General features: G+C 42.2%; 1 protein-coding gene across 5 annotated transcripts; it reads left to right on the top strand.

Annotated features, from left to right (window-relative positions):
* The first annotated feature begins 323 nt into the window (after positions 1-323).
* Positions 324-26,196, top strand: DDX59 (DEAD-box helicase 59). 5 transcript variants are annotated; one of them, XM_023224720.2, is made up of 8 exons: positions 324-535; positions 3,233-4,053; positions 5,863-6,030; positions 10,818-10,907; positions 18,820-19,071; positions 21,031-21,183; positions 21,690-21,818; positions 25,714-26,196. In XM_023224720.2, exons 2-8 carry the CDS (start codon positions 3,244-3,246, stop codon positions 25,975-25,977), a joined length of 1,866 nt encoding a protein of 621 aa, XP_023080488.1. In that variant the 5' UTR covers positions 324-535; positions 3,233-3,243; the 3' UTR covers positions 25,978-26,196. The 5 variants fall into 5 exon arrangements, with proteins under 5 accessions (XP_023080488.1, XP_023080491.1, XP_023080492.1 ...); XM_023224721.2 differs by lacking the exon at positions 324-535 and adding an exon at positions 550-735 and having other exon boundaries at positions 25,714-26,160; XM_023224722.2 differs by lacking the exon at positions 324-535 and adding an exon at positions 796-1,011 and having other exon boundaries at positions 25,714-26,109.
* The last annotated feature ends 703 nt before the right edge of the window (positions 26,197-26,899 follow it).

The following is a 26,899-nucleotide window of genomic DNA, read 5'->3' as shown; positions in this document are numbered from 1 at the left end:
TTTTGGGCCCAACGGGAAGAAGTGCCCCTCCCTTTTACACTCACACTTCCCACTTTCTAAGGGTGCCAGGCCCCCGCGCCGCCCTGCTGCTTCTTTGCATACGTTCCGACTCTTTTCCACCAGTCCCAGCCCACTCGATTACGTAAATTCTTCCAAATTCCCAAACGCGCTCCTCAGTCCAGAACCCGCCTGGTCCCGACGGGTTCCGAGATTTACCGCCGGCCCAGAGCCGGGCGGGGGCGTGGAAAACGCGAGGAGCTTTCCCGCCCCTCTCCTCATCCGTCCCTCCCAAGCCATTGCCGGCTCCAGCCAAGCTCCGCCCCCACGGTGGCCCCGCCTCCCCACCGCCTGGAAACCGCGCTGCGGCCCCCTCCCAAAACCCGGAGAAGTGGATTGTGCGCTCCGCTCCGCACCACTAGTCCCGGGCCGCCGTCCTGACCAGCGGGTCAGGGCTTGCCGGGCGGAAGCCTGGCCTGGAGCCTGGAAGGGGGAGCCGGCCCCGAGCGGGAGCGGACGCGGCCTCAGGCCTGCGCTGGTGAGCGTGCCCCGGAAGCCCGGGCCCCTGGTCGTCCTGCTGCCCTTTCTCCTGGACCCCGGCCGCTAGGCCGCGGCGGGAGAACGGCTGCCTCTGCGCGGCCCGCCTTGCGTCCTTACAGTTCCCAGTGTCCCAGGCCTCTACCCGGAACCGGAGCCCCGCCCGTCTCTTAGCAGCTCCATGACGTGAAGCGCCTCGGGGTGCGGTGCCGCCGGGCGTGGGTGGGAGGCAACGCCCGAGGGGAGGGCCCGCCAATATGCGGGGGTGCGGGGGGCGTTTGCGAGAATTGGAGGCTGCGCCGCTGCCCGCCCGCCCAGCAGGAGCACGTTCCCTTTCGCCATTGGAAGACTTTGAGTTCCAAGCTTTTTCCTGCTCACATAGAGCCGTCCCTGCGCTGCCCGCCACCCCACGTACAGTTGCATTTCTGTTGGAATTTTTCTGAAGTTGGAATCTGGCAGTTTAAACAAAGAATTTTCGTAAGAAAAACATTTGTTAGGATATTTGATGGTCCCCAGATTAGGTTAAAAGTCTTCCCAATCACTGTAATTTTGCAAAGATATGTTTTTGGTGTAAATAGATATAGATCGGGGTTGATGAAAAGAATCAAACTCAGAAAAATATTTGAAGAGATTTATTTTAAGCCAAATACAAGCGACCATCGCCAGTGACAGTCCTCAGGAGGTCCTGAGAACATGTGCCCAAGGCAGTTGGGGTACAGCTTGGTTTCACGTATTTTAGGAAGGCATGAGACATCAATCAAATACGTTTAAGAAATACATTGGTTTGGTTTAGAAAGGCAACTCAAAGCCGGGGCTTCCAGGCTATAGGTAAATGTAAACATTATCTGGTTGACGGTTGAGGTTATAAAAAGGAATGCTCAGGCTAAAGATAAAGGATTGTGGATACCAAGTTGTGCAGAGGAAGCTCTTAGATAGCAGACTTTAGAGAGAGCAGGTTGTAAATTGTTTTATATTGGACTTAAAAGGGTTCCTGGCTCTTAGTTGATTATCTCCTGGATCTGGGAAGGAAGGAAGGAAGGAAGGAAAACAAAGGGGGGAAGGGAATTCTCTATAAAATGCGGATTTTTCCTACAGGAGACTTTGCAGGGGAGTTTTAAGGTAGGACAAGGAAATATATTTTGGGGTAAAACATTTTTATTTTCTTCCTTGTTATGCCACAGTCAGATTGAAAAGTAAGTCACTATGTACTGGGTTAAATAAAACCCATCTGATAAGAATTTATGGTTTATAGGACATGACTCTCCAGACCCCTTAGAAAGGAATTTGGGTAAGATAAAAAATTAGAGCTTAGTCCTCATATGGTTGAGAGCTTGTGCTTTGGATCCAGAGTGCCAGGGCTGTAACACTTAAGAATTGTGCGAGCACGACAGGCGCGGTGCCTCACGCCTGTAATCCCAGCACTTTGGGAGTCCGAGGCGGGCAGATCACGAGGTCAGGAGATTGAGACCATCCTGGCTAACACGGTGAAACCCCGTCTCTACTAAAAATACAAAAAATTAGCTGGGCGTGGTGACGGGTGCCTATAGTCCCAGCTACTCCGGAGGCTGAGGCAAGAGAATGGCGTGAACCCGGGAGGCGGAGCTTGAGTGAGCCGAGATCGAGCCTCTGCACTCCAGCCTGGGCGACAGAGCGAGACTCCGTTCCAAAAAAAAAAAAAAAAAAAATTGTGTGAGCCTGGACAAACCACTTAATTTCTAAGTGGCTCAGTTTCTTCTAAGTGTATATAATGTGTTTTATACACATACACACGATTTTTCATTATGCTATGTTATATATATTACTATATTATTTTCCATTATGCTATATGTATATTAGTCTATGTAATCTACATAGTATAGCATAATGGAAAAATATCTGTGCATATATATTAGGTAATGCTAACCGCTTTACATGGTGGTTGTGAAGATTAGGTGAAGCATTGTGCTTGGCATATAATAACACTGAGTGTTACTTATGAAAATAGCATTTTCTCTATGATTTGTGGTTTTGATTTTAAAGATTTTAATTGTGAAGTATTTCTCCTGTTTTCATTTTTGATGCTATAATAGAAGGATTTACTCCAAAATTTCTATAATATCTGATACTTAAAAGTGCAAATAATCAGTAAACGGCAATAGACCATGTGTACAAGGCTATGTTGAGCAGTGTGCAGTGTTTCAACACTGCTATGTGTGAGGAGGAGGACTCCATCTCTTCATCAGTGGAAGCTGGCGAATGGAAGAAAAGCTTGATATAAAGAGTGTCATGATGTCCACTGTTCCTTTCAGGCATAGCCGCAGGATGCTAGGCTGATTCTGTGATAATCACATGGTACTTTATTTATTTATTTATTTATTTTTTGAGATGGAGTCTAACTGTGTCGCCCAGGTTGGAGTGCAATGGTGAAGTCTTGGCTCACCACAACCTCTGCCTCCTGGATTCAAGAGATTCTTCTGCCTCAGCCTCCCGAGTAGCTAGGAATACAGGCACATGCCACCATGCCTGGCTAATTTTTGTATTATTAGTAGAGACGGGGTTTCACCATATTGGCCAGGCTGGTCTCAAACTCTTGACCTCGTGATCCCAAAGTGCTGGGATTACAGGGGTGAGCCACCACGCCTGGCCATTAATCATATGGTACTTTATATGTAACTTTATTAATGGTACAATAAATCTCATTATATCATTTCCTTAACAGAATATTGAAGGATGTTTGTTCCAAGATCTTTAAAAATCAAGAGGCACGCTAATGATGATGATGGCAAAAGTTGTGTGGCTAAGATAATTAAATCAGACCCAGAAGACCTTCAGTTGGACAAAAGCAGAGATGCTCCCGTTGACGCTCTAGTTATAGAAGCAGCCACAACACCAGACAGGCACAGCAGCGAATCATGCCCTTTCCCCAGCCCAGGTGGCCAGTTGGCAGAGGTTCATTCAGTAAGTCCCAAGCAGGATGCGAAGGACAGCCATCCTTCTGAAGAGCCTGTTAAGTCATTTTCCAAAACACAGCGCTGGGCAGAGCCGGGGGAACCCGTCTGTGTTGTCTGTGGTCGTTACGGAGAGTATATCTGTGATAAGACAGATGAAGATGTGTGTAGTTTGGAGTGTAAAGCGAAACATCTTCTGCAGGTTAAGGAAAAGGAAGAGAAATCAAAACTCAGCAATCCACAGAAGGCTGATTCTGAGCCAGAGTCTCCACTGAATGCTTCCTATGTCTACAAAGAGCACCCCTTTATTTTGAACCTTCAGGAAGACCAGATTGAAAATCTTAAACAGCAGCTGGGAATTTTAGTTCAAGGGCAAGAAGTCACTAGGCCCATTATTGACTTTGAACATTGTAGTTTCCCTGAGGTCTTAAATCACAACTTGAAGAAATCAGGCTATGAGGTGCCAACCCCCATTCAAATGCAGATGATTCCTGTGGGACTTCTGGGAAGAGACATTCTGGCCAGTGCAGATACTGGCTCAGGAAAAACAGCTGCTTTTCTTCTTCCTGTTATCATGCGAGCTTTATTCGAGGTAAGTATTAATAATAGAGTTCACATGTATTATTCTTGGAAACAAGTGAGGTATTTACCAAGTTTCATTCTTAACTGTATTAAAATTGCAAACTAAAACTAAATATTTGGAATTTTAGTCACAAGTGCCTGTAGTGATTTTGCTTCTGATAGTAGTTTGTACGAAAACATAATTTCAGGAAATTTTTCTTGTATTATATTGAACCAGAGATCTCTTTATTGAGGATCTAAAAACTTGCTCCCTTACAAAACATTTTGTTTTTAACAGTTTTTCTGTTAACAGAATAAGCTTTGGATTTGAGGGGGAAAAGATCCAGCTGACCAGACGAGCAGCAGTTTGTACGTCAGTTTAGTCTCCTTGGATTTTGTATTTTGAAGAAACTGATTTATACTGAAGTTGGAACACATAGAGTTTCAAAATACGCTTTTTTTTTTGGAGACTGAGTTTCACTCTTGTTCCCCAGGCCGGAGTGCAGTGGCACAATCTTGGCTTATTGCAACCTCCGCCTCCCAGGTTCAGGTGATTCTCCTGCCTCAGCCTCCTGAGTAGCTGGGATTACAGGCATGCGCCACCACACCCGGCTAATTTTGTATTTTTAGTAGAGATGGTGTTTCTCCTTGTTGGTCAGGCTGGTCTCGAACTCCTGACCTTAGGCGATCCAACCGCCTCAGCCTCACAAAATGCTGGGGTTGCAGGCGTGAGCCACCGCACCCAGCGTCAAAATATACTCTTAAATGTGATCTATGGTTCATCTTAAAATAATCACTACCATACCTTACTTGTTAGTTTATAGTGTATAGAGCACCTTCACATATAATTAGTTTAACAAACATTTTGAGTAATTACTGTTTCCCAAGTACTGATGAACTTGTGAAGTATGAAGTATGGCAGGAAGGGAAGTAAGTAAAAAATGTGGGCAAGGTGGGGCACAGTGGCTCACGCTTGTAATCCCAGCACTTTGGGAAGGCGAGGTGGGTGGATCACCTGAGATCTGGAGTTTAAGAGCAGCCTGGTCAACATGGAGAAACCCCATCTCTGCTAAAGATACAAAATTAGCCGGGCATGGTGGTGCATGCCTGTAATCCCAGCTACTCGGGAGGCTCAGGCAGGAGAATTGATTGAACCCCGGAGGTGGAGATTGCAGTGATCCGAGATTGTGCCATTGCACTCCAGCCTGGGCAACAAGAGCGAATTTCCGTTTCAAAAAAAAAAATGTGGGCAAAGAGAGGAAAGATAAAGGAGAAAAAAATTGGAAAACTAAAGAGTAGTAGAAGATAGTGTGAGGAAAAAAAAGTGCTAGCTTGTTTAAAATATAGGTCACACATGCTGGAAGACCAGAATAGAGCCATAAAGCCCGAAATAGGATGTGGGTATATATGTAAGTTATATGGACAAAGAACGAAGTGAATCCACAAGAGAGCCAAGAGGGGAAGACCAAGGGTAGCATGCCAGCTTTTACCAGATCTTCATGGTGACTATTGGGTTCTGTCTTCAGAGGAGGATGACTGTAGATTACAGAGTCCAATGAACTAGGAGCAAATCTTCAGTTTTCTCACCTTGGTTACTGTGGACACCTCTCCCCAGCCCCAATTTTGATCTTTCATTGTATTCTGTGTTATGTGAGAAATGGATTTAATTTATGTTGGTTTTGGAGGAAAAAAGTCTGCAGCAAGCAGAAGGCAGGAGGACTCATATCCAGTTGGGAACACTTTAAAAGGGCCATGTTCCTGGAATCCTTGTGAAGATTTAGTCCATATCAGCAGGAATTAATTGCTGGTGTTTTTAAACTTGTTTTTCACATCTTTGCAGAGCAAAACTCCATCTGCACTCATTCTTACACCAACCAGAGAGTTAGCCATTCAGATAGAGAGACAAGCTAAAGAATTGATGAGTGGCCTGCCACGCATGAAAACCGTGCTTCTTGTAGGGGGCTTACCCTTACCCCCACAGCTTTATCGTCTGCAACAACATGTTAAGGTAAGCACTGATTTGATACAATGTCTTTGAAAAGTTTTGTAAGCAATACAGGATCTAGAGTTTTTTCACCCCTTGAAGAACTTTTAAAAGTATGATTTTAGAGAGCCTTTAAATTCTTACCAAGTAAGCCTTAGGGTTGTTTTTGTTTTTTAAGTTTGTTTTATATAGGAAGGGAAAGAAACACAATTTATTGAGTGCCCGTTATATGCCAAAGGCTGTTGAATGTTCTCACATGCATTATCTCATTTAAGCATCACATTTACTTCTGAAGGTGGGTTGGCATAATCCCTAGTCCATGTTTTATAGTTGAGAAGTTGAATCTCATAAAGGTGGGGTTTATCTAAGGATCTATAGCTAATAAATAGTAGTTGCCAAAATTGATACTTTGATTTACCTGTCTTTCCTCCTTCCTTAGCCATGCTGTTCCGCGTAGTCTGTATTTTCTGATATGTAAAAGTATGTAAAAGCAATGTGGTCTGGTAGCTGCATGGCCATAGATAAGTTACTTCACTTCTGTGGGCTTCAGTTTTCTTAAGTTTGAATGGGTGGCTGAAGATACCTGCCTTTAAAATGAAAATGTTTAATGGAAGGTTTGCCACAGATGCTGACCAATCAAAGTAGGCTGCAGCTTTGGTGCAGGAACTGGGTCCTCGAGGCCCCTTGGTGTTCTGGGCATTAACTGTTATAGTTAACTGGGGTGGTAAGGAGGCCCTGGCGACCCAGGGGAGGAGCTGGGTTGGCAGGGAGTTGGGGAAGGGCACTCCGGGGGCTGGGGCAGCAGTACCAGCTGGGATGAAGCTCCTGCAGTATTCGACAACTTCTGTGGGTGAATATCAGCCTTTCACGTTGGAATCTTTTGAAGGTCAAATCAGATGTATCTGATAGATTTAAAGCCTGTAAAATGTTGTTTTAAGAAATTAGAGGCTGATAATTAATGGGATATTGGATCAGTGCTTTTTTAAGGTGGACCTCCAGTATATAAAACAGATAAAGGTGATATCAATACCAAATTATAAATTCAGCAATATGTATTTATAAAGTAAACAATACAAGTATTTTTGATGGGCATCAAATTTGAAGTTGGGTTAATGGCGTTTAACTGCAGTCTCATATCAACCTCTGCATTAAATTTATTTTCATTGCAAAGAATGGATAACATTATAATTCAAATGGATAAGTAGCTGCGAACTTCTAACAGCTTTTAAACTAAGCTTGCATTCCAATTCTTAAAACAAAGTATGTTAACATATTGGTATTAGTCTCCAGTCACCCAGGCTGGAGTGCAGTGGCGCAACCTCTGCTCACTGCAACCTCTGTCTCCCAGGTTCAAGCGATTCTCCTGCCTCAGCCTCCAGAGTAGCTGGGACTACAGGCGCCCACCACCATTCCTAGCTAATTTTTGGTATTTTTAATAGAGACAGGGTTTCACCATGTTGGCCAGGCTGGTCTTGAATTCCTGAACTCAGGTGATCCACCTGCCTCGGCCTCCCAAAGCACACATTTTTTAAAAAACAATCTCAAACTTAAAGAAAGGTGGTAAGTAGAGTAAATGGAACTTTTTTTCCCTCCCAAACCTTTTGGAAGTAACTTGCTGACTTGATGCCCTCTCACCCCCATATACTTTACAGTATGATTGTTACAAACAAGGACATTGTCTTACATAACCGTAATACAATTACGGAATCAGGAAATTAACATTGTGTATTAGTCCATGCTTGCACTGCTATAAAGAAATACTTGAGACTGGGTAATTTATAAAGAAAAGCGCTTTAATTGACTCATGGTTCTGCAGGCTGTACAGGAAGCATAATGGCTTCTGCCTCTGAGGAGGCCTCAGGAAGCTTCCAATCATGGCAGAAGGCAGAGGGGGAGCGAGGAGCTTCACATGACCAGTGCAGGAGGAAGAAAGAGAGTGGGGAGGTGCTACACACTTTTAAACAACTAGATCTCACAGTAACTATCATGACAGCACCACGGGGAAGGGTACTAAACCATGAGAAATAGCTGCCATGATCCAGTCACCTCCCGTCAGATCCCACCTCCAACATTGGGGATTACAGTTCAACATGCAATTTGGGTGGGATTTACACAGCTCCAAACAGTGTCATGTTGATACATTAGATCACATCAGGAATTAATATTGGTATCATCTACTCCTCCGTCCCCATTCACATTTTTATAATTGTTCCATCACTTTTTATAGCACAAGAATCCAGTTCAGAATCACATGTTGCATTTAGTTGTCATGTCTTTGTCATCTCCTTCAATTTGAAACAGTTCCTCCATCTTTCCTTTTTTTTCTCATAATCTTGGCCCTTTTAAGGTTTATAAGCTACTTACTTTGAAGAACATCCCTCAACTGATTAGATTCAAGTTACATGTCTTTGACAGGGATATCACAGAAGAGATGCTTTGTTTTTTTCATTGCATCCTTTTAGGTTGCACACAGTATCAGTATGTCCTTTTCCTGGTGATAGGATCTGTAAAGTAGTTGTAAAGTTTATTTTTTTCCCCTTTGAGTTTAGCAAATATTTTGGGGAGAGTACTTTGAGATGTACTTTGAAATGTAAATTTCTCATTCTTCACCACACTTTGAATTTATGTATATATTTATTTCTATCTGTATGGACTCACGGCTTCCTGTTATTCAGAGGTTTATAATCTGTTATCATTATTTGTTTTGATGCTCCAGTTGATCTCTGTCTGTCCAGTGGAAGCACCTTCAAGTTGGTTTCTATGTCCTTTGTTCAGATCTCCATCATTCTTTGAGTCTTCCTTACTTTCTATCTAAAGAAGATGTTCCGTGCTTACATTTTTCTGTCCCTGCCCCAGCCCTGGAATCATGCCTTCTCCAAGGATCCCTGGTTTCTTTTACTAGAGGATAGCATTTAAAAACAAAGTTCTGGGCTATGTGTGTTGATTGCTATTGGAGTATCACTGCTTCTAGGACCTCCCAGTGGATAGAGCTAGGGAATACAGCTCTCAGCGTCTGCCGGGGATTGGTTCCAGGATCCCCTGCATAGGTACCAAAATCTTTGCATACTTCGATCCTGCATTCGGCCCTGCTGAACCTGAGTATTGTTGATCTGTATTTGGTTGAAATTGATATGTTTCAGTGGACTCACACAGTTGAAATCCATGTTGTTCAAGGGTCAGCTGGATATCCAAGTGTGTGTTTTTCTGTATCTGTATTTATTAGAAACCATGAGACCGTGAGTTCATGTTGATACTTCCAATTCCAAATCAATACAACAGGATTCATTCATGTTTATAACTGACAGAAACCTGCCACTCATTTTCCTTTCGTATTTATTTATTTATTTATTTGACCAATTCTCTTCTATGCAGCCCACCTCCCACCGTCAGCACCGCCCCTCCCACCGTCAGCACCGCCCCTCCCACAGCGATGCCTTCCTCACCTCACAGACTCCACCCTGCACTGTCCTCAGCCCCTCGGGCTGCAGCACCCCATGCAGGGCTGCCCACCTGTCACTCCCACGCCTCTCACCAGCCTGAGCTCCCTCCCAGGTGCCCTCTGAGAAAAAATGACCAAAACCTGTCTGTTCAGCAAAGCTGCCCTCCAAGAGCAAGGGCAAAATAAAAAAGCTTTTCAAATAAACAAAACTGAGAAAGTTACTACCAATACACCATGTAGGAGAACTTTAAAACTAAGGTAGTCTACAGACAAAGAAGATTGTGCCAGAAAGGAGGGTGTAGGATGGAAACAACGGCAGCTGAGGAAAATAGTAAGCATGTGGGTAAATCTCAGGAAACATTGAATGAAATAGTAATCATAATGAACAACCTGTGGGTTTCAAAATAAAGTAGAAGTTAAATACTGGCCAATGGTAGCATAGAAGCAAAGGGGAGATGTGATTGGTATTAAAGCATTTTTCCTTATTGTTTAAAAACAGGTAAAAATAAGCCGAATGCAGTGGCTTATTTGTAATCACAGCACTTTGGGAGGTCAAGGCAGGAGGATTATTTGAGCCCAGGAGTTTGAGACCAGTCTGGGCAACATAGAGACCTTGTCTCTACAAAAAAGTCAAAAAATTAGCCAGATGTGGTGGCATGCCTGTAGTCCCAGTTACTTGGGAGGCTGAGGTAGGAAGACCCCTAGAGCCAGGGAAGTTGAGGCTGCAGTGAGCCGTGATTGTGCCACTGCACTCCTGCTGGGTGACAGAGCGAGACTGTATAAAAAAAAAGCACCCCCATTGTTAGCCACTAACATATTATAAAATTGTTAAGAGCCTTAAGCAACCTTAAAAATCACTTTGCCCAACCTCTTAATTTAAAAATGAAATAAAAAGCCCAAAGATGTTACGGAATTTTCACTTGTTTACAGAACAATATCAATCAAACTGCCTACAAGGCCCTTCCTGGTGCCTGCCTCAGCCTGCCCCATTCTCCCCGTCCCTCACCGTTTGGAAACTTCACTGGCCTCCCAGCCTTAGGAATGTCATAGATACTTTTCTCTCTCCTTAATCACTCCTCACCTTGCGCACGCCCACTAATCCTTTAGGTTTGACCTGTGTGTTGGGTAGGACTGGATAGGTCCCTCCAATTATGGCATAATATATTTATCTCATGAGTACTTTCTTGTTTTATCTGTTTCTTCCTTTGTGTTACAAGTTTCATGAGAGCAGAGACTATGTCTGACTTGTTCATCACTGAATTCTGAGTGTTTAACAGTGTCTGGTACATATTAGTCGCTCAATCAGTATGGAATGAATGAATGAAAATAGCTATTGCCAATTTTTTTAATTTGCTTATTCTCTTTTATTCAGGTTATCATAGCAACCCCTGGGCGACTTCTGGATATAATAAAGCAGAGCTCTGTAGAACTCTGTGGTATAAAGATTGTTGTAGTAGATGAAGTAAGTAGTGGTGTTTGAAAAACGGTTACATGATTTTACACAATTTAGGGAAAGTATAGTTATATAATTTCATTGTATATTCAGGACATTTTCTCTCTCTCTAAAAAAAATAAACCTCAGGGACTTTTAAAGCATTGCAGCAGTGGTTCTTAAGTTGTTTCCTGTGTAGCGCTGAAGCTATCATAATGTGTACCACACTAAAATTACACCAGAGCTGTCTTTTCCTAATTGACAGAAAACACAAATTCAATACATACCCTATTCTCAATAGTAAGTTGTTTTTTGTTTGTTTGTTTTTTAAGCATTTGATGCTTACTATTGTTTGTTTGCAAAAATAGTCAGTGTCAGGTAATGAGACAGGGTTTTGCTCTGTTGCTCAGGTCACCCAAGCTGGAGTGCAGTGACAGAAACACAGCTCACTGCAGCCTCAACCTCCCACACTCAAGTGATCCACCCACCTCAGCCTCCTGAGTAGCTGGGACTACAGGCACGCATATCACCATGCCTGGCTAATTTGGTTTTTGTAGAGATGGGGTCTTACTATATTACCCAGGCTGATTAGTCTTGAACTCCTGGGCTTAAGGGATCCTCCTGCCTTGGCCTCCCAAAGTACTGGGATTATAGGCATGAGCCGCCGTGCCCAGCAGATGGCCTTTAAATTTTTTTTTTTTTTTCTGTGTGGACGTAGGCATCTGTGGTCCTGATTTTCTATGTTACATATACTATAGAGGCATTTTTATAATTTTGGCCTGCTTAATAAGATGAAGTAAAAGTGTTGTTGCTCGGTGATATTCTGCCAAGGGAACATAGGACCGTGTGCCAGCCCACCCTGGGCATGTGCCTTTTCTGCCTGCAGGGCACATGCATCTTCCCAGATGTCTTACCAGCAGTGACGGAGCAGAGGCCTGGCATTACCCAGCAGTGATCACAAATGCGGGGTGCTAGGTGCTGACCAGTGATGGTGTCTTAGCCTGCCTTCCGTGGGCCCCAGTAAGTAGCAGTAGGATAGAACACGTAGCCACAAGATCAAGATTTGAACATTTACTCCACCTCCCATGAGATCTTAGGCAAGCTGGTTAATCTTCTAGAGCTATGGCAAGGATGAAGAATGATGGTGAAAATGTCTTTTTTTCTTTTTTGTTGAGAGAGTGTTTAGCTCCTGTTGCCTAGGCTGGAGTGCAATGGCGCGATCTCGGCTCACTGCAACCTCTGCCTCCCGGGTTCAAACAATTCTCGTGCCTCAGCCTCCTGAGTAGCTGGGATTACAGGCACCTGCCACCGTGCCCAGCTAACTTTCTTTCTGTATTTTTAGTAGAGACAGGGTTTCACCATGTTGTCCAGGCTGGTCTTGAACTCCTGACCTAAGGTGATCCACCCTTCTCGGCCTCCCAAAGTTTTAAGCTAACAGGCGTGAGCCACCGCATCCGCCCAAAAATGTCTTATAGACTGAAGAGTCCTGCTACTGCTAAGTCAGCAGTTTTCTGACGCGGCCATTTTGTAGAACTGACTTATTGCATCTGATTATCATTAGACATACTGTCACCCTGAACATCACTGGGCTTCCCTTTGTTGATAAGCCCCATGTTCTTAAATTCTCCCCATCTTACGAGCTGGAGAAGTAATTTTTTTTTTTTTTTTTAAGACAGTTTCCCTCTGTCACACAGGCTGGAGTGCAATGGCATGATCTTGGCTCACTGCCACCTCCACCTTTTAGGCTCAAGTGATTCTCGTATCTCAGCCTCCCGAGTAGCTGGGATTACAGGCGTGTGCCACCATACCTGGCTAATTTTTATATTTTTAGTTGAGACAGAGTTTCACCATGTTGGCCAGGCTGGTCTCAAACTCCTGGCCTCAAGTGATCTGCTCACCTTAGCCTCCCAAAGTGGTGGGATTACAGGCATGAGCCACCGCACCTGGCCTGCAAAGTAATTCTTATATGGATTTTAAGGTTAGGTTCCATTCATCCTCACTTCTCTCTTTGTTTTTCAAATTTGTTTAGAGATGGGGTCTTGCTGTGTTGCCTAGGCTGGTCTTGAATTCCTGGGCTCAAGTGATCCTCCTGCCTTGACCTCCCAAAGTGTTGGGATTACAGGTGTGAGCCCCTGCACCCGGCCTCATCCTCACTTCTCTTTACAGCATTTTCATTTTCTTCCACTAACGAGGCTTCATGAGACACTTTAGTGCTGTACTCACCATTATGGTACAAGGGAAGTATTCTTTCGGCAAACATTTATCAAGTGCCTGTATGTGCAGCCTGTGTCCCAGCTCCTTGGCATTTAAGGAATATGGTTTCTGGGTGATCTAGAGGGGAAATGAGCTGGTAAACAACAGAATCAGTTATATACAGAAACTGCAGTCAGTACAGAAGTATTATTTAAGTACAAATTGACCAATTCTGGATAAGTTTGGATGGCATCACAGAGAAGTTTTGAATAGCATTCAAGCCTACAAGGTGCTGAAATTGTGTTGGAGAGAAAAGATACATATACTGAAGTAAAGGCAAGAACATGATCATGTGTACGGAGATACAAAAGTACTAACATGATGTAGGCCAGGGGTTGGCAAACACTTTCTGTAAAGGACCAGATGGTAAATATCTTAGGCTTTGGGGGCTGTATAGTCTCTGTGGCAGCTACTCGATACAAATGTACATGGTATGAAAGTGAATGGGTATGACGGGGTTCCCATAAAACATTATTTACAAAAACAGGTAAAGGTCTAAATTTGTCCCCAGAACTGTAGTTTGCCAATGGCTGATAGAAGATACTAGTGAAAAAATTGGACTGAATGGCTGGGCACATTGGCTCACACCTGTAATCCCAGCACTTTGGGAGACTGAGGCAGGCATATCACCTGAGGTCGGGAGTGCCAGACCAGCCTAATCAACATGGAGACACCCCATCTCTGCTAAAAATACAAAATTAGCTGGGCGTGGTGGCACATGCCTGTAATCCCAGCTGTTTGGGAGGCTGAGGCAAGAGAACTGCTTGAACCTGGGAGGCGGAGGTTGAGGTGAGCCGAGATTGCGCCATTGCACTCCAGCCTGGGCAACAGGGCAACAGGAGTGAAACTCCGTCTAAAAAAAAAAAAAAAAAAAAGGACTGTATATGATATGCTAATTGTTCAGGAGAAATAAGGTCAGAAGGAAAAATGAGAGAGTAAATGTATTAGCACTGCAAAAAATGGCTTCTCGGAGGTAATGGCATTTGACCTGGGCTTCAGAAGATGGAAAAAGATTTAGAAAACAAGAGGATGTATCAACTGTTCCAAGTGAAGGGACCAACATAAGCAGAGTCAGAAAGTCCAAGTGCCTGTGTGCAGGGGGCAGAGAAGAGACCACCAGCTTGAAGAATTCTTCCTGAGAAATAATAGGAGGTAAAATTGGGTTGTTAGGGTGGGGCCAAATTGCAGAGGGCCTGGACAGGAAGGCAGCGGAATTTGGATTTGATGTGGGAGACAGTGAGGCTTTCTAAATTATTGAGTAGTGGTTTAAGAGGTTACCCTGCTGCTTGGTACAGGAGAAATGAAAGAATCTAAAACAGAGCAGCCAGCAATCCAGACAGGGGTGAGGGGTCACAGGGTGGAGGCAGTAGGAGTCACAGGCCAAATCCAAGAGTCACTCGTGCGTCTTCTGATGCCTGAGGATGAGAGAGGAAGAAGGCAATAGAGGTGACTCCATCAGTTATAGTTGTGCCTTTTATTTTAAAAAGGACATATGAGCAAATCTGGGTCTTGATAGTAATGTTTGAGTTTGGCTTTAGACATGGTGAATTTCCTGCAAATGATGAACTAAGGGGTAGTACTCTGAAAATCTAAAATAGGCATTGGAGAGTCCCTCTGAACCTTTTCTGGCTCAGGAGGCTGCCGATAAAATTTTTAAAAATAAAATAGGCATCAGAATCCATGAAACGCATGGTTTCTCTAAGGGAGACAAGTTAGAAATGAGCAGAAACAGGCTGGGGCTAAGGGCCTGCCTTGTGGAGTTTGAAGATGAGTCAGTAAAAAGCTGCTTGAGACGCCAGAGAGGAACTGAGAATGAATAATATCCTTGAAGAAGAGAGAACCACTGTTTCAAGAGGAGGGTGAAGATGCAAGAATAGTCAGAGGTGAAAACTCAGATAATTCCTTTCAAATGATCTGCTTTGCGACCCTCCGTTCTTCTGTCATACCTTTCCTTTGGCCTGGAATTCTCTCCCATCCTTTCTACCTGCTCTTCCTTCTTTATCTGTTAGTAACTCTGAAATCCTTCACTCCCCCTGTCAGATTTTAGGCCTTTGTTTCTCTCTGCTCTGTTGAACTGTGCATAGATTTTTAAAATTTTTTCTTAGCACAGTGTTTGCCCAAGTTTCCTTAATTATAAGAGTCACCTGGCTTGTTCAGTGAACATCAGACAAGACCAGACCTCTCACTTCGATATTCTGATTCAGTAGGTGTGAGTTGTAGCCAGAAATTTCTAAAAACTCATTCCAGGTGATCCTTTTTTTTTTTTCCCCCTCAGGTGATTCTTTTTTTTTTTTCCCCCCGACCCAGGCTGGAGTGCAGTGGCGTGATCTCGGCTCTCTGGAAGCTCCGCCTCCCGGGTTCATGCCATTCTCCTGCCTCAGCCTCCCGAGTAGCTGGGACTACAGGCGCCTGCCACCATGCCCGGCTAATTTTTTGTATTTTTAGTAGAGATAGGGTTTTACTGTGTTAGCCAGGATGGTCTCCATCTCCTGACCTCGTGATGCACCCACCTCAGCCTCCCGAAGTGCTGGGATTACAGGCTTGAGCCACCGTGCCCCGCCCTTCAGGTGATTCTTATCTTCAGAGAGGTTTGGGCCACATTGACTAGTAAGTTGCCTGACATATAGGTAGGTGCTTATTTAGTGCTTAGAATTAGTGAGTGTTCATTTATTTACAAAATACGTTGTTAGGGCTTTTCATGTGCTGACACTTGTTGGTTTTGAGAATACAGTGGAAAATGAGACACATGAGCTGTCTCGTGGAGCTGTAATAAATGTACTTACGCAAGGCGATATGGCAGTGGCAACCGGGAAGGGGGGATTACCTTAGATTGGGAGTCAAGGAGAGCTCTCTGAGAAGATGACATTTATGCTAAGATCTGAATGAGGAGCCAGTCATGCAGAGATCCATCTGGAGGGAAGACTTTCAGCCAGCAAGACTTTCAACAGGGGAGCAAGCGTGAGGTATTTGGGAACAGAAGGAAGGTTGGCGTGGCAGAGTCATGGGCAGTGAGGGGAGAGTGCTAGGAGATGGAGAAGTGGACAAAGATGAGAACTTTAAGACTTTTTAGTCATGGTTAGAAGTTGGATTTTATTCTAAGTGTGATGGGAAGCCATTGGAGGGTTTAAGCAGAGGAGGATGAAGATCTGATTTATATTTTAGAAGAATCTGTCTGGTACCTTGAGGAGAATTGGTTGTGGGATGGGGGTGACAGGATTGCGAGCAGTGTTGCAAGCATGAGCTGGGAGAAGGGACCAGCTCTGGGGTGTGCTGGTGGGTTGACAGGATGATTAATGGAGTGTCAGGTGGTGAAGAGAAGAGATGAAATAACAGTTTCTGATGGCGCTGTTTCCTGGGATGTGTTCTGGGATAGGAGTGGGTTTGGCAGGAAGGAAATAGAAACTTCTGTTTTGAATGTGTTGAACTTGAGGGGCCTGTTGGAACCAAGTGGAGATGTTAAGTCGGCAGATAGTTTCTACCACTTGAGTTCGGGGAAGCAGTTGTGGCCTGAGATATGATTTTGGGAGTCTTTGATGCATGCATGGTATTCAGAGCCGTGGAATTTGTTGATCTCATCTGAGGAGAGAGCACAGATGGGGAAGGAAGAAGCCTGTGACCCAGCCCATGGGGCTCCCCAGTGTGTAGGGATTGAGAGAAGAGAAATGAGGCTCAGAGTAGCTAGTGAGGGAGGAGAGAAATCAGGAGAGGAGATGCTGGGGTGCAGGGGCCCACGCCTGTAATCCCAGCACTTTGGGAGGTCAAGGCAAGAGGATTGCTTGAGACTAGTAGTTCAAGACCAGCCTGGGCAACATGAGGAAACCTAGTCTCTGCAAAAATAAAAATAAAAATACCAAAAATTAGCTGGGCATGGTGGCACGTGCCTGTGGTCCCACCTGTGGTCCCAGCTACTCAGGAGGCTGAGGCAGGAGGATCGCTTGAGCCTAGGAGGCAGAAGTTGCAGTGAGCCATGATTATACCATGCACTCCAGCCTGGCAACACAGCAAGACCCTGTCTCAAAAAAAAAAAAAAAAAAATGCTTTTTATGGCCCACTCTGCATTTTGAATAACATCTGTTGAATAATCTGTGCACATTAAAGATATGTTAGAAAATGGGGGTGGAGCCTGGGCAACATAGCAAAACCCCACCTCCACTAAAAATACAAAATTAGATGGGTGTGGTGGCATGTGCCTGTAATCCCAGCTATTTGGAAAGCTGAGGTGGGAGGCTGGCATGAGCCTGGGAGGTTGCACAGTAAGCCAAGATGGCACCACTGCACTCCAACCTGGGTGACAATTTTTTTTTCCACTGAATAATAGTAAAATGAATATTCAAATTTCAATATGGATGACAGCACATTAGTGGGCACTTAAAAATACAGTGCCAAACTGGGTGCGCTGGCTTGTGCCTATAGTCCCAGCTACTTAGGAGGCTGAAGCTGGAGGATCTCTTGAGCCCAGGAGTTTAAGGTTCCAACAAGCTGGAATCATGCTACTGCACTCCAGCCTGTGCGATAGAGCAAGACCCTGTCTCAAAACAAACACCCACAATGCCTTAATAGTTTAAAAGAATTATCCTGAATCAAGGCTCAGAAGGGGAAAAAAAAGAATTAAATACCTCGTTGTTCCCAAATTATAGACAACTGGATTGTATTTGCAACTCAAGATAGCCTTAATCTTTTTTTTTTTTTTTTAATGGCAGCACTAACTTTAAAAAAAAATTGTAAAGAAGTGAAAGCCCCTGTCTTAGTCCATTCCTGGTGCTATAACAGAATACCTTAGACTGGGTAATTTATAAACAGCAGGAACTTTTTCTCACAGTTCTTGAAGCTGGAAAGTCCAGGTGTCAAAGCGCTAACCTTGATTCAGCGTCTGGCGAGGGCCTGCTCTCTGCTTCAAAGATGGCACTGGCATACTCTTGCTGCATCCTCACACACAGCTCCATCCAGCCTCTTTTAGAAGGGCACTAATTCCATTCATAAGGGTGGAACCTTCATGACTTAATCATCCCCTAAAGGCTTCCCCTCTTACTACCATTGTGGGTTAGATTTCAATATATGAATTTAGGGGTGGTCACCACAGTTCAGACCATAGCAGCCCCTAACATTAATTTTTATTTAAAATAATATTTTATTATAAGCATAATCTGTGTGCATGGTTAAAAAAACAACTTTGCAAAAAACTAAAAGTGTAATTGCCTCCCTTAAAGCCCTCCAGCCTTCTCCCTGGTGTTAGCAATTAAGTTTCTTGAGTGTATACACATATAATATTTTTGTAGCATAAATAGGTATCTTGTTACACATAATATTTTGTACTTTGCTTTTTTTTTTTTTTACCTAGCAGTCATTCATTATTTAATAAAGGGCTTGCTGATCATTTTTCTTGACAGCATAGTGTCATATGGATCTACCATAATTTAGCAAATCTCCTACTGATGAATATTTAGAATGTGTATAGCTTTTTACTACTATTAATAATGCCAATAATAACAGTCTTTGTATATCATTGTAAACATTTAGTTGCACAGTTTATGATTTTGTATAAACGTTTTCCCAGTACTCTTGACGTTGTGGTATAGTTTTGTATTTAAGAATTTTTAATTTTTATGTTGTTAGTTATATCAGTCTTTTTGGGGGGTGGTTCTGAATTTTAATGTCAAATAAGACTAACTTTAATACAATTTTATTTTAGGCTGATACCATGTTAAAGATGGGCTTTCAACAACAAGTGCTTGACATTTTGGAAAACATTCCTAATGATTATCAGACCATTTTGGTTTCAGCCACAATTCCAACTAGCATAGAGCAACTAGCAAGCCAGCTTCTGCATAATCCTGTGAGAATTATCACTGGAGAAAAGAACCTACCTTGTGCCAATGTACGTCAGATTATTTTGTGGATAGAAGACCCAGCCAAAAAGAAAAAATTATTTGAAATTTTAAATGTGAGTAGTAAAGCAGTTAACCATGTTTTATGGATTGTGTTTGCATTTTTCATAGCTCTTAAGAGAATGATTTTTAGATTAAACTTTTGGGGAATTTGACAAAGGTATTTACTAATAAATTGCTTTACCTACCTTAGAATTCTGTGAGAATCAAATAAATAGCTATTTGGGAAAACATGTTGGATAGATACAGGGTTGGGTTTTCTTTGCCTTATTATAGAAATATATTTTAATATCAAGATTATTCCTAAGGAATATGTTCTCCTTTTAAAATATTGGCCGGGCGCGGTGGCTCAAGCCTGTAATCCCAGCACTTTGGGAGGCCGAGACGGGCGGATCACGAGGTCAGGAGTTCGAGACCATCCTGGCTAACACGGTGAAACCCCGTCTCTACTAAAAAATACAAAAAGCTAGCCGGGCGAGGTGGCTGGTGGCTGGTGCCTGTAGTCCCAGCTACTTGGGAGGCTGAGGCAGGAGAATGGCATAAACCCGGGAGGCGGAGCTTGCAGTGAGCTGAGATCCAGCCACTGTACTCCATCCCAGGCGACATAGGGAGACTCCGTCTCAAAAAAAAAAAAAAAAAAAAAATTTAGAAAGGCCAGGCGTGGTGGCTCATGCCAGTAATCCCAGTACTTTGGGAGGCCTAGGTGGGTGGATCACGAGGTCAGGAGATTGAGACCATCCTGGCTAACATGGTGAAACCCCGTCTCTACTAAAAATGAAAAAAAAAAATTAGCCGGGCATGGTGGCGGTCGCTTGTAGTCCCAGCTACTCGGGAGGCTGAGGCAGGAGAATGACATGAACCCACAAGTGGAGGTTACAGTGAGCCAAGATCACGCCACTGCACTCCAGCCTGGAGGACAGAGGAAGACTGTCTCAAAAAAAAAATAAAAATAAAAATAAAAAATTTTAGAAGACTTACATATAAGGTAGGGGCAAGGTATTTCTTGGCTAGTCTGTCCTTGAGAATTTTTTTTAACTGTTACTAATGTAAACAGAAATTTGTTGAGTGGGTGATATGTGCAAGCATAGTTACTTATAAACAGTATTAACTTGGGCCAGGCGCGGTAGCTCACGTCTGTAATCCCAGCACTTTGGGAGGCCAAGGCGGGCAGATCACGAGGTCAGGAGATAGAGACCATCCTGGCTAACAGAGTGAAATCCCGTCTCTACTAAAAATATAAAAAATTAGCCAGGTGTGGTGGCGGGCGCCTGTAGTCCCAGCAACTCGGTAGGCTGAGGCAGGAGAATGGCGTGAACCCGGGAGGTGGAGCTTGCAGTGAGCCGAGATCACGCCACTGCACTCCAGCCTGGGTGACAGAGCGAGACTCCCTCTCAAAAAAAAAAAAAAAAAGTATTAAGTTAAATATGGTTGGTATTGACTTATTAGCAGCATGTAGAACTACATTAATTGCACTTAAATTGTTTGAATTACTCTTGCAGTATTAAGTGATGGAAAATTAAGAGGGGCAATAGACTGGCTTCTGTTTGTACATCTTTTAAATAAAACACTTATTTTAACAATATGCCTTTTTTTCTTTTTGTGTTTTGTTTTGTTGAGATGGAGTCTCGCTCTGTTGGCCAGGCTGGAGTGCTATAGCATGGTCTCAGCTCACTGCAACCTCCACCTTCCAGGTTCAAGCAATTCTCCTGCCTCAGCCTCCCGAGTAGCTGGGGTTACAGGCACCAGCTACCACGCCTAGCTGATTTTTTGTATTTTTAGTAGAGATGGAGTTTCACTATGTTGGCCAGGCTGGTCTCGAACTCCTGACCTTGTGATTTGCCCACCTCAGCCTCCCAAAGCTCTGAGATTACAGGTGTGAGCCACCATGCCCAGCCTCCTTCCTAACAATATTTATAAACCTACTGATAACTAGCTTGTGATAATCTTTCAGAAAAACTTCCCATTGTAAATTATGTTATATGGATAATTTTTGATATATGTTTTTAATTTTTCAGGATAAGAAACTCTTTAAACCTCCAGTGTTAGTATTTGTGGACTGCAAACTAGGAGCAGATCTTTTGAGTGAAGCCGTTCAGAAAATCACAGGGCTGAAAAGCATATCTATACATTCAGAGAAGTCGCAAATAGAAAGGAAAAACATATTGAAGGTTTGACACCCAACATTCTATATTCTGTTTTCTATAAATCTGTTCTGCCTCATTTTCAAGAGATACCATATTACAGCTGGTTTTTATAGCAGACCGTCTTTTAATGACTACAAGACCATCAAACAAGTGGTTACCATGAAGTTAATGTTCTCTTGCTCAGGCTTTTGATTTGGGGAGCAATAGCCTTTTCTCTAGGGAATATATACTAAATAGATTACTAATACACAGAACTTAGCATTTCTGAATCAGGTCAGTTTGGAGTAGAGCAGGGCAGTAATTCACCTTTGGAAAAGGTTTGCCTTAATAAATTAATAAAATAAATTCCATGGGGATTGGGGAGAATTTTAGCTGCATACATTTTTTGGGTATACTATGACCTTTACTTATTGAAAAGATATTGTGACAAAAATATTGAAGTAAGCATTGAAAAAAGAAAAGCTATTAGAATTACACAAAACCACACAAAATAAATTCTGAATAATAAATTTTGTTGCTTTTTTGGAAAGGGGTTACTCGAAGGAGACTATGAAGTTGTAGTGAGCACAGGAGTCTTGGGACGAGGCCTAGACTTGATCAGTGTCAGGCTGGTTGTCAATTTTGATATGCCTTCAAGTATGGATGAGTATGTCCATCAGGTAAGGAGCTTTATATGTTACCACTATTTTGTTTATGAGTTTTATTGGGAAAGGCATTGTCAATGTGATACCAAGTTTAAAAAAGCAGTATCGGCCAGGACAGTGGCTCACTCAGTAACCCCAGTACTTTCGGAGGCCAAGGCAGGTGGATCACTCAAAATGGTTAGATCACATGAAGTTAGGAGTTCACAGACCAGCCTGGCCAACATGGTAAAGCCCCATCTCTACTAAAAATAAAAAAAAAAAAATTAGCCGGGCGCGGTGGTAGGCGCCTGTAATCCCAACTACTCGGGAGGCTGAGACAGGAAAATCGCTTGAACCTGGGAGGCGGAGGTTGCAGTGAGCCGAGATCATGCCACTGCACTCTAGCCTAGGTGACAGAGACTTCATTCCCCCATCCCCCCCACAAAAAAAAGCAGTGTATAAAATTATATATATTTTTGCTTTTAAGATTTTTTTTTTTGAGACAGAGTCTCATTCTGTTACCTAAGCTGGAGTACAGTGGCGTGATCTCAGCTCACTACAACCTCCACCTCCCAGGTTCAAGGGATCCTTGTGCCTCAGCCTCCCGAGTAACTGGGATTACAGGTGCCCACCACCACACCTGGCTAATCTTTTTGTATTTTTAGTAGAGACAGGGTTTTGTCATGTTGGCTAGGCTGGTCTCAAACTCCTGACCTCAAATGATCCTCTCGCCTTGGTCTCCCAAAGTGCTGGAATTACAGGCATGAGCCACCACCCCTGGCCTGCTTTTAAGATATATATGTATATAAACTAATTTTTTTAAGTTAAATATGTGTAAAAACTAAATTTTGTTTTTAAAAGTACACCTAAAGTGCCTTAAAAAAAAAAAAACAAACTAGAAGTAAGTAACCAAAAATGTTAGTTAAAAAATTTTTAAGTAATCAATTTTTGGTTTATTTTTGTTTCTTTTTCTTATTTTCTTCAGTGAGCATATAATCAGTAATCTTTTATAAAAATAAAAAAGTTTTGTTTAAAAAGATTGTTTTAAGTTGATTTATCTGGCCAAAATAAAATTGATCCTTTATTTTTTTAAGGAATCTTGTCTTCATCTCCTCTTCATATCCTTATTTGTTCTAGTCTTTCACTTTTGAAAGTTTTCTTTCTTTTCTTTGCTGCCAAAGGTAACAATAGCTTCTCTCTCTAGCAGAAATAGAGCCTTCTCTCAGCGCCACATAATCTCACTGACTGCTACCTGTCCTCCCTCTCGGGCTTCACCAAGTAAAGCCTGTCTGTAGTGTTCTTAACATCACCTCTGAATGCCACATTTACTAGAATCACCCACTGAAACACTGTTAGTGCCTTCAGTGCATTGTCACTTTTATTTTTAGTTAAACTTAATGTTACAGCACTACTTCTCTGTTTATTTTGGTACCACCACGTTTACCTGCACATCAGAGAATTAAGTATTCCACAGGGGTTGATTGTTTTACTTGGCATAATGTTTTTAAGGTTCATCCATATCATGGTATGTATCGGTACTTCATTTTTTTAAAGTGCCAAAAAAAATTTTACTGTGTAGATATACCACCTTTGTTTATTCATTAGTTACTAGACATTTAGGTTGTTTCTACATTTTGGCTGCTATGAATAAGGCTACTATGAACAATCATGCACCAGTTTTTGTGTGGACATATTTTCATTTATATTGGGCATATGCCTACAAATAGAATTGCTGGGTCATATAGTAACTCTGTGTTTAGCATTTTGAGGAACTGCCAGACTGTTTTCTAACATGGCTTCACCCTTTTACCTTCTCACCTGCAGCTTATGAAGGTTCCAATTTCCCCACATCCTCATCAACACTTATCTTTTTTATTATACTTATGCTACTGGGTATGAAGTTAAACCTCCTTGTATTTTGACTTGCATTTCTTTAATGACTAATGATTCATGTACTTATTGATCATTTTGTATCTTCTTTGGAGAAATGTCTATTCAAATTTTTTGTCCATTTTTAAATTGGGTTTCTATTGTTGAGTTGTAAAAGTTCTTTGTATACTCTAAGAGACTTACCAAAAACATGATTTGCAAGTTTTTTTGTTTTTGTTTTTGTTTTTTTTTAAGAGATGGGGTCTCCTGTTGCTCAGGCTGGAGTACAGTGGTACAGTCATAACTCACTGTAACCTTGAGTGCATGGACTCAGGTGATTCTTCCATCTCAGCCTCCTGAGTAGCTGGGACTACAAGTACATGCCACCACATCTGGCTAATTTTTCTGTTTTTTGCAGAGATGTGGGTATTGCTATGTTGCCCTGGCTGGTCTTGAACCCTGACCTCAAGTGATCTTCCTGCCTCAGCCTCTCAAAATGCTGGGATTACAGGCATGAGCCACCATGCCCAGCCTGAAGCTAGTTTGTGTAATCTTTTCTTTGTCTTTTTGAATTTTTTTATTTCTACTTGTTTTTCTGTGGACTTTTATAGATAAATAGCTACTTTTTATATTTTTATTTTTATTGGAACAATTCAGTAATTTAATTAAGTCAGGTATAAATAAAAGCTGTCACTGTAAAACACTATTTGCTTGCCTCTCTTCTCCCCTGTCTCATTCCCTAGAGGCCTCCCCTCTTAACTTTTTTACAAGTTTCTTTTACAGTGTTAAAAATGCCCTCTGTATTAGCAGAAGCCATCTACTCATTTAAATATTTCTGAATATAGACTTTAAGTTTTACATTTCAGTTAAGGAGCAGAAATTGACCATGATTGTGTATTTTCCCCCTCTTTTGAAAAGTTTCTTAGTATATTTTCACTATCTATTTGGAGACAAGTAGATTTTGTGCCTTATTGATACTCCACAAATTTGTGTCCATTTAATTCTCTCAAAATGAGAAATTACTAGCTGGGCCTGTAATCCCAGCACTTTGTGAGGCTGAGGCGGGTAGATTTCGAGGTCAGAGGTTTAAGACTAGCCTGGCCAAGATGGTGAAACCCCATCTCTACTAAAAATACAAAAAATTAGCCAGGTGTGGTGGCGGGTGCCTGTAATCCCAGCTACTCGGGAGGTTGAGGCAGAGAATTGCTTGAACCCAGGAGGCGGAGGTTACAGTGAGCCGACATTGCACCATTGCACTCCAGCCTGGGCGACAGAGTGAGAGTCCACCTCAAAAAAAAGAGATAAGTAACTATGCAAAAATTATTTAGTATAAATTTCACATTTCAAGGCCTCTTAAGTAGCCTTGGCGATAAATAGTCCTCTTGCTCTTAATGCAGGAGCTTTCAAAATTTTTTGACCTTAACCCACCCACAATAAGAAAAATCTTTATGTCATTACCCCCAAACACCACCCATACAGATATAACTAAAACACAGGTTTCACAAATGATACTTACTTTTATTTTATGTGATCACTCTCTTATTTTCTGTTTGGTCTGTTTCATTAACATGCTGGTGGCGGCCCACTAAATTGATTTCACAGATATATTGAGATGCATAATTCAGAAAATGCTGTCTAGATGAAGGCTAATCTTAGTGAAGCTACTTTTTTTTTTTTTTTTTTTTTGAAATGGAGTCTTGTTCTGTCACCCAGGCTGGAGTGCAGTGGCGCAGTCTTGGCTCATTGCAAGCTCCACCTCCTGGGTTCAAGCGATTCTTTTGCCTCAGCCTCCCAAGTAGCTAGGATTTATAGGTGTGTGCCACCACGCCTAGCTAATTTTTGTGTTTTTAGTAGACATGATTTTGCCATGTTGGCCAGGCTGATCTTAAACTCCTGACCTCAGGTGATCCACCCACCTCGGCTCCCAAAGTGCTGGGATTACAGGTGTGAGCCACTGCACCTGGCCAGTAATGCTACTTTAAGTAATAGTATTCATTTTCTTTCAAAAGACACTAAGATTTTACATGGACATCTTGAAAATGTTCTTTGCATTTCATTTCAGGTTGGAAGAGTAGGAAGATTAGGTCAAAATGGAACAGCAATTACTTTCATCAATAATAATTCAAAAAGACTCTTCTGGGATATCGCAAAACGAGTAAAGCCCACAGGATCCATTCTTCCTCCCCAGTTATTAAATTCCTCATACCTTCATGACCAGAAGAGAAAGGAACAACAGAAAGATAAACAGACACAGAATGATCTGGTTACAGGAGCTAATCTTATGGATATTATCAGAAAACATGATAAAAGTAATTCTCAAAAATGATTTTCTCTGCCACTTGAATAATTTTTTTTGTGTATAGTCAGCAAAAATTGTTACTTTATGGTTTGCGTAAATGGAAATGTACATGAATTAAAAATATGATATTTTTAATTTAATAAAATTTATATAAGTATATTGTATTTATTTCCCTTCTTAATTCTTATAAATTAAAAACACCAGAAAATGAATTATTAAATAAAATACAGTTTTTTCTCTTCTGAATGAAGTTTTTTTTTTTTTTTTAATTTTTAAAATAAATAGTCCTCAGAGCTACTGTCAGAACCAGAAACCTCCACAAAGACTCTGACTCAGATCAGTGATTGTTTTACTTGGTACCCCCACAGTTCCACAAGCACATTGGCACTTGAATTACTGTTGAATAAATGAGAATTAGGGAAAATGTAAATGATAGAAACTGGAAGAAATTTTCAGAACCACTTTTGAAAGAAATATGGAATGTCTACTTTCATTCTCAGTTGTTTTACTTTCTGCTTGGTTAATACTTTTTTAAAAAGATTTAAGATGGGCTAGTTATCAAAATAATGTTGTGTTATTGAATGAATGTTGCCCTGCTAATTCAATTAATAGGTTTTTTGTTTGTTTTTGTTTTTGAGATGGAGTCTCACTCTGTCGCCCAGGCTGGACTGCAGTGGTGCGATCTTGGCTCACTGCAAGTTCTGCCTCCCGGGTTCACACCATTCTCCTGCCTCAGCCTCCCAAGTAGCTGGGACTACAGGCGCCCGCCACCACGCCCGGCTTATTTTTTGTATTTTTAGTAGAGATGGGATTTTACCGTGTTAACCAGGATAGTCTCGATCTCCTGACCTCGTGATCCACCCGTCTCGGACTCCCAAAGTGCTGAGATTACAGGCGTGAGCCACCATGCCAGGCCTCAGTTAATAGTTTTAAATGAAGGAAAGATATA

This window comes from Piliocolobus tephrosceles, chromosome 1, assembly GCF_002776525.5.
Source record: "Piliocolobus tephrosceles isolate RC106 chromosome 1, ASM277652v3, whole genome shotgun sequence".
Taxonomy (NCBI): domain Eukaryota; kingdom Metazoa; phylum Chordata; class Mammalia; order Primates; family Cercopithecidae; genus Piliocolobus; species Piliocolobus tephrosceles.
The sequence above is the reverse complement of the archived record's forward strand: the minus strand, read 5'-3'. Positions and strand labels throughout refer to the sequence as shown.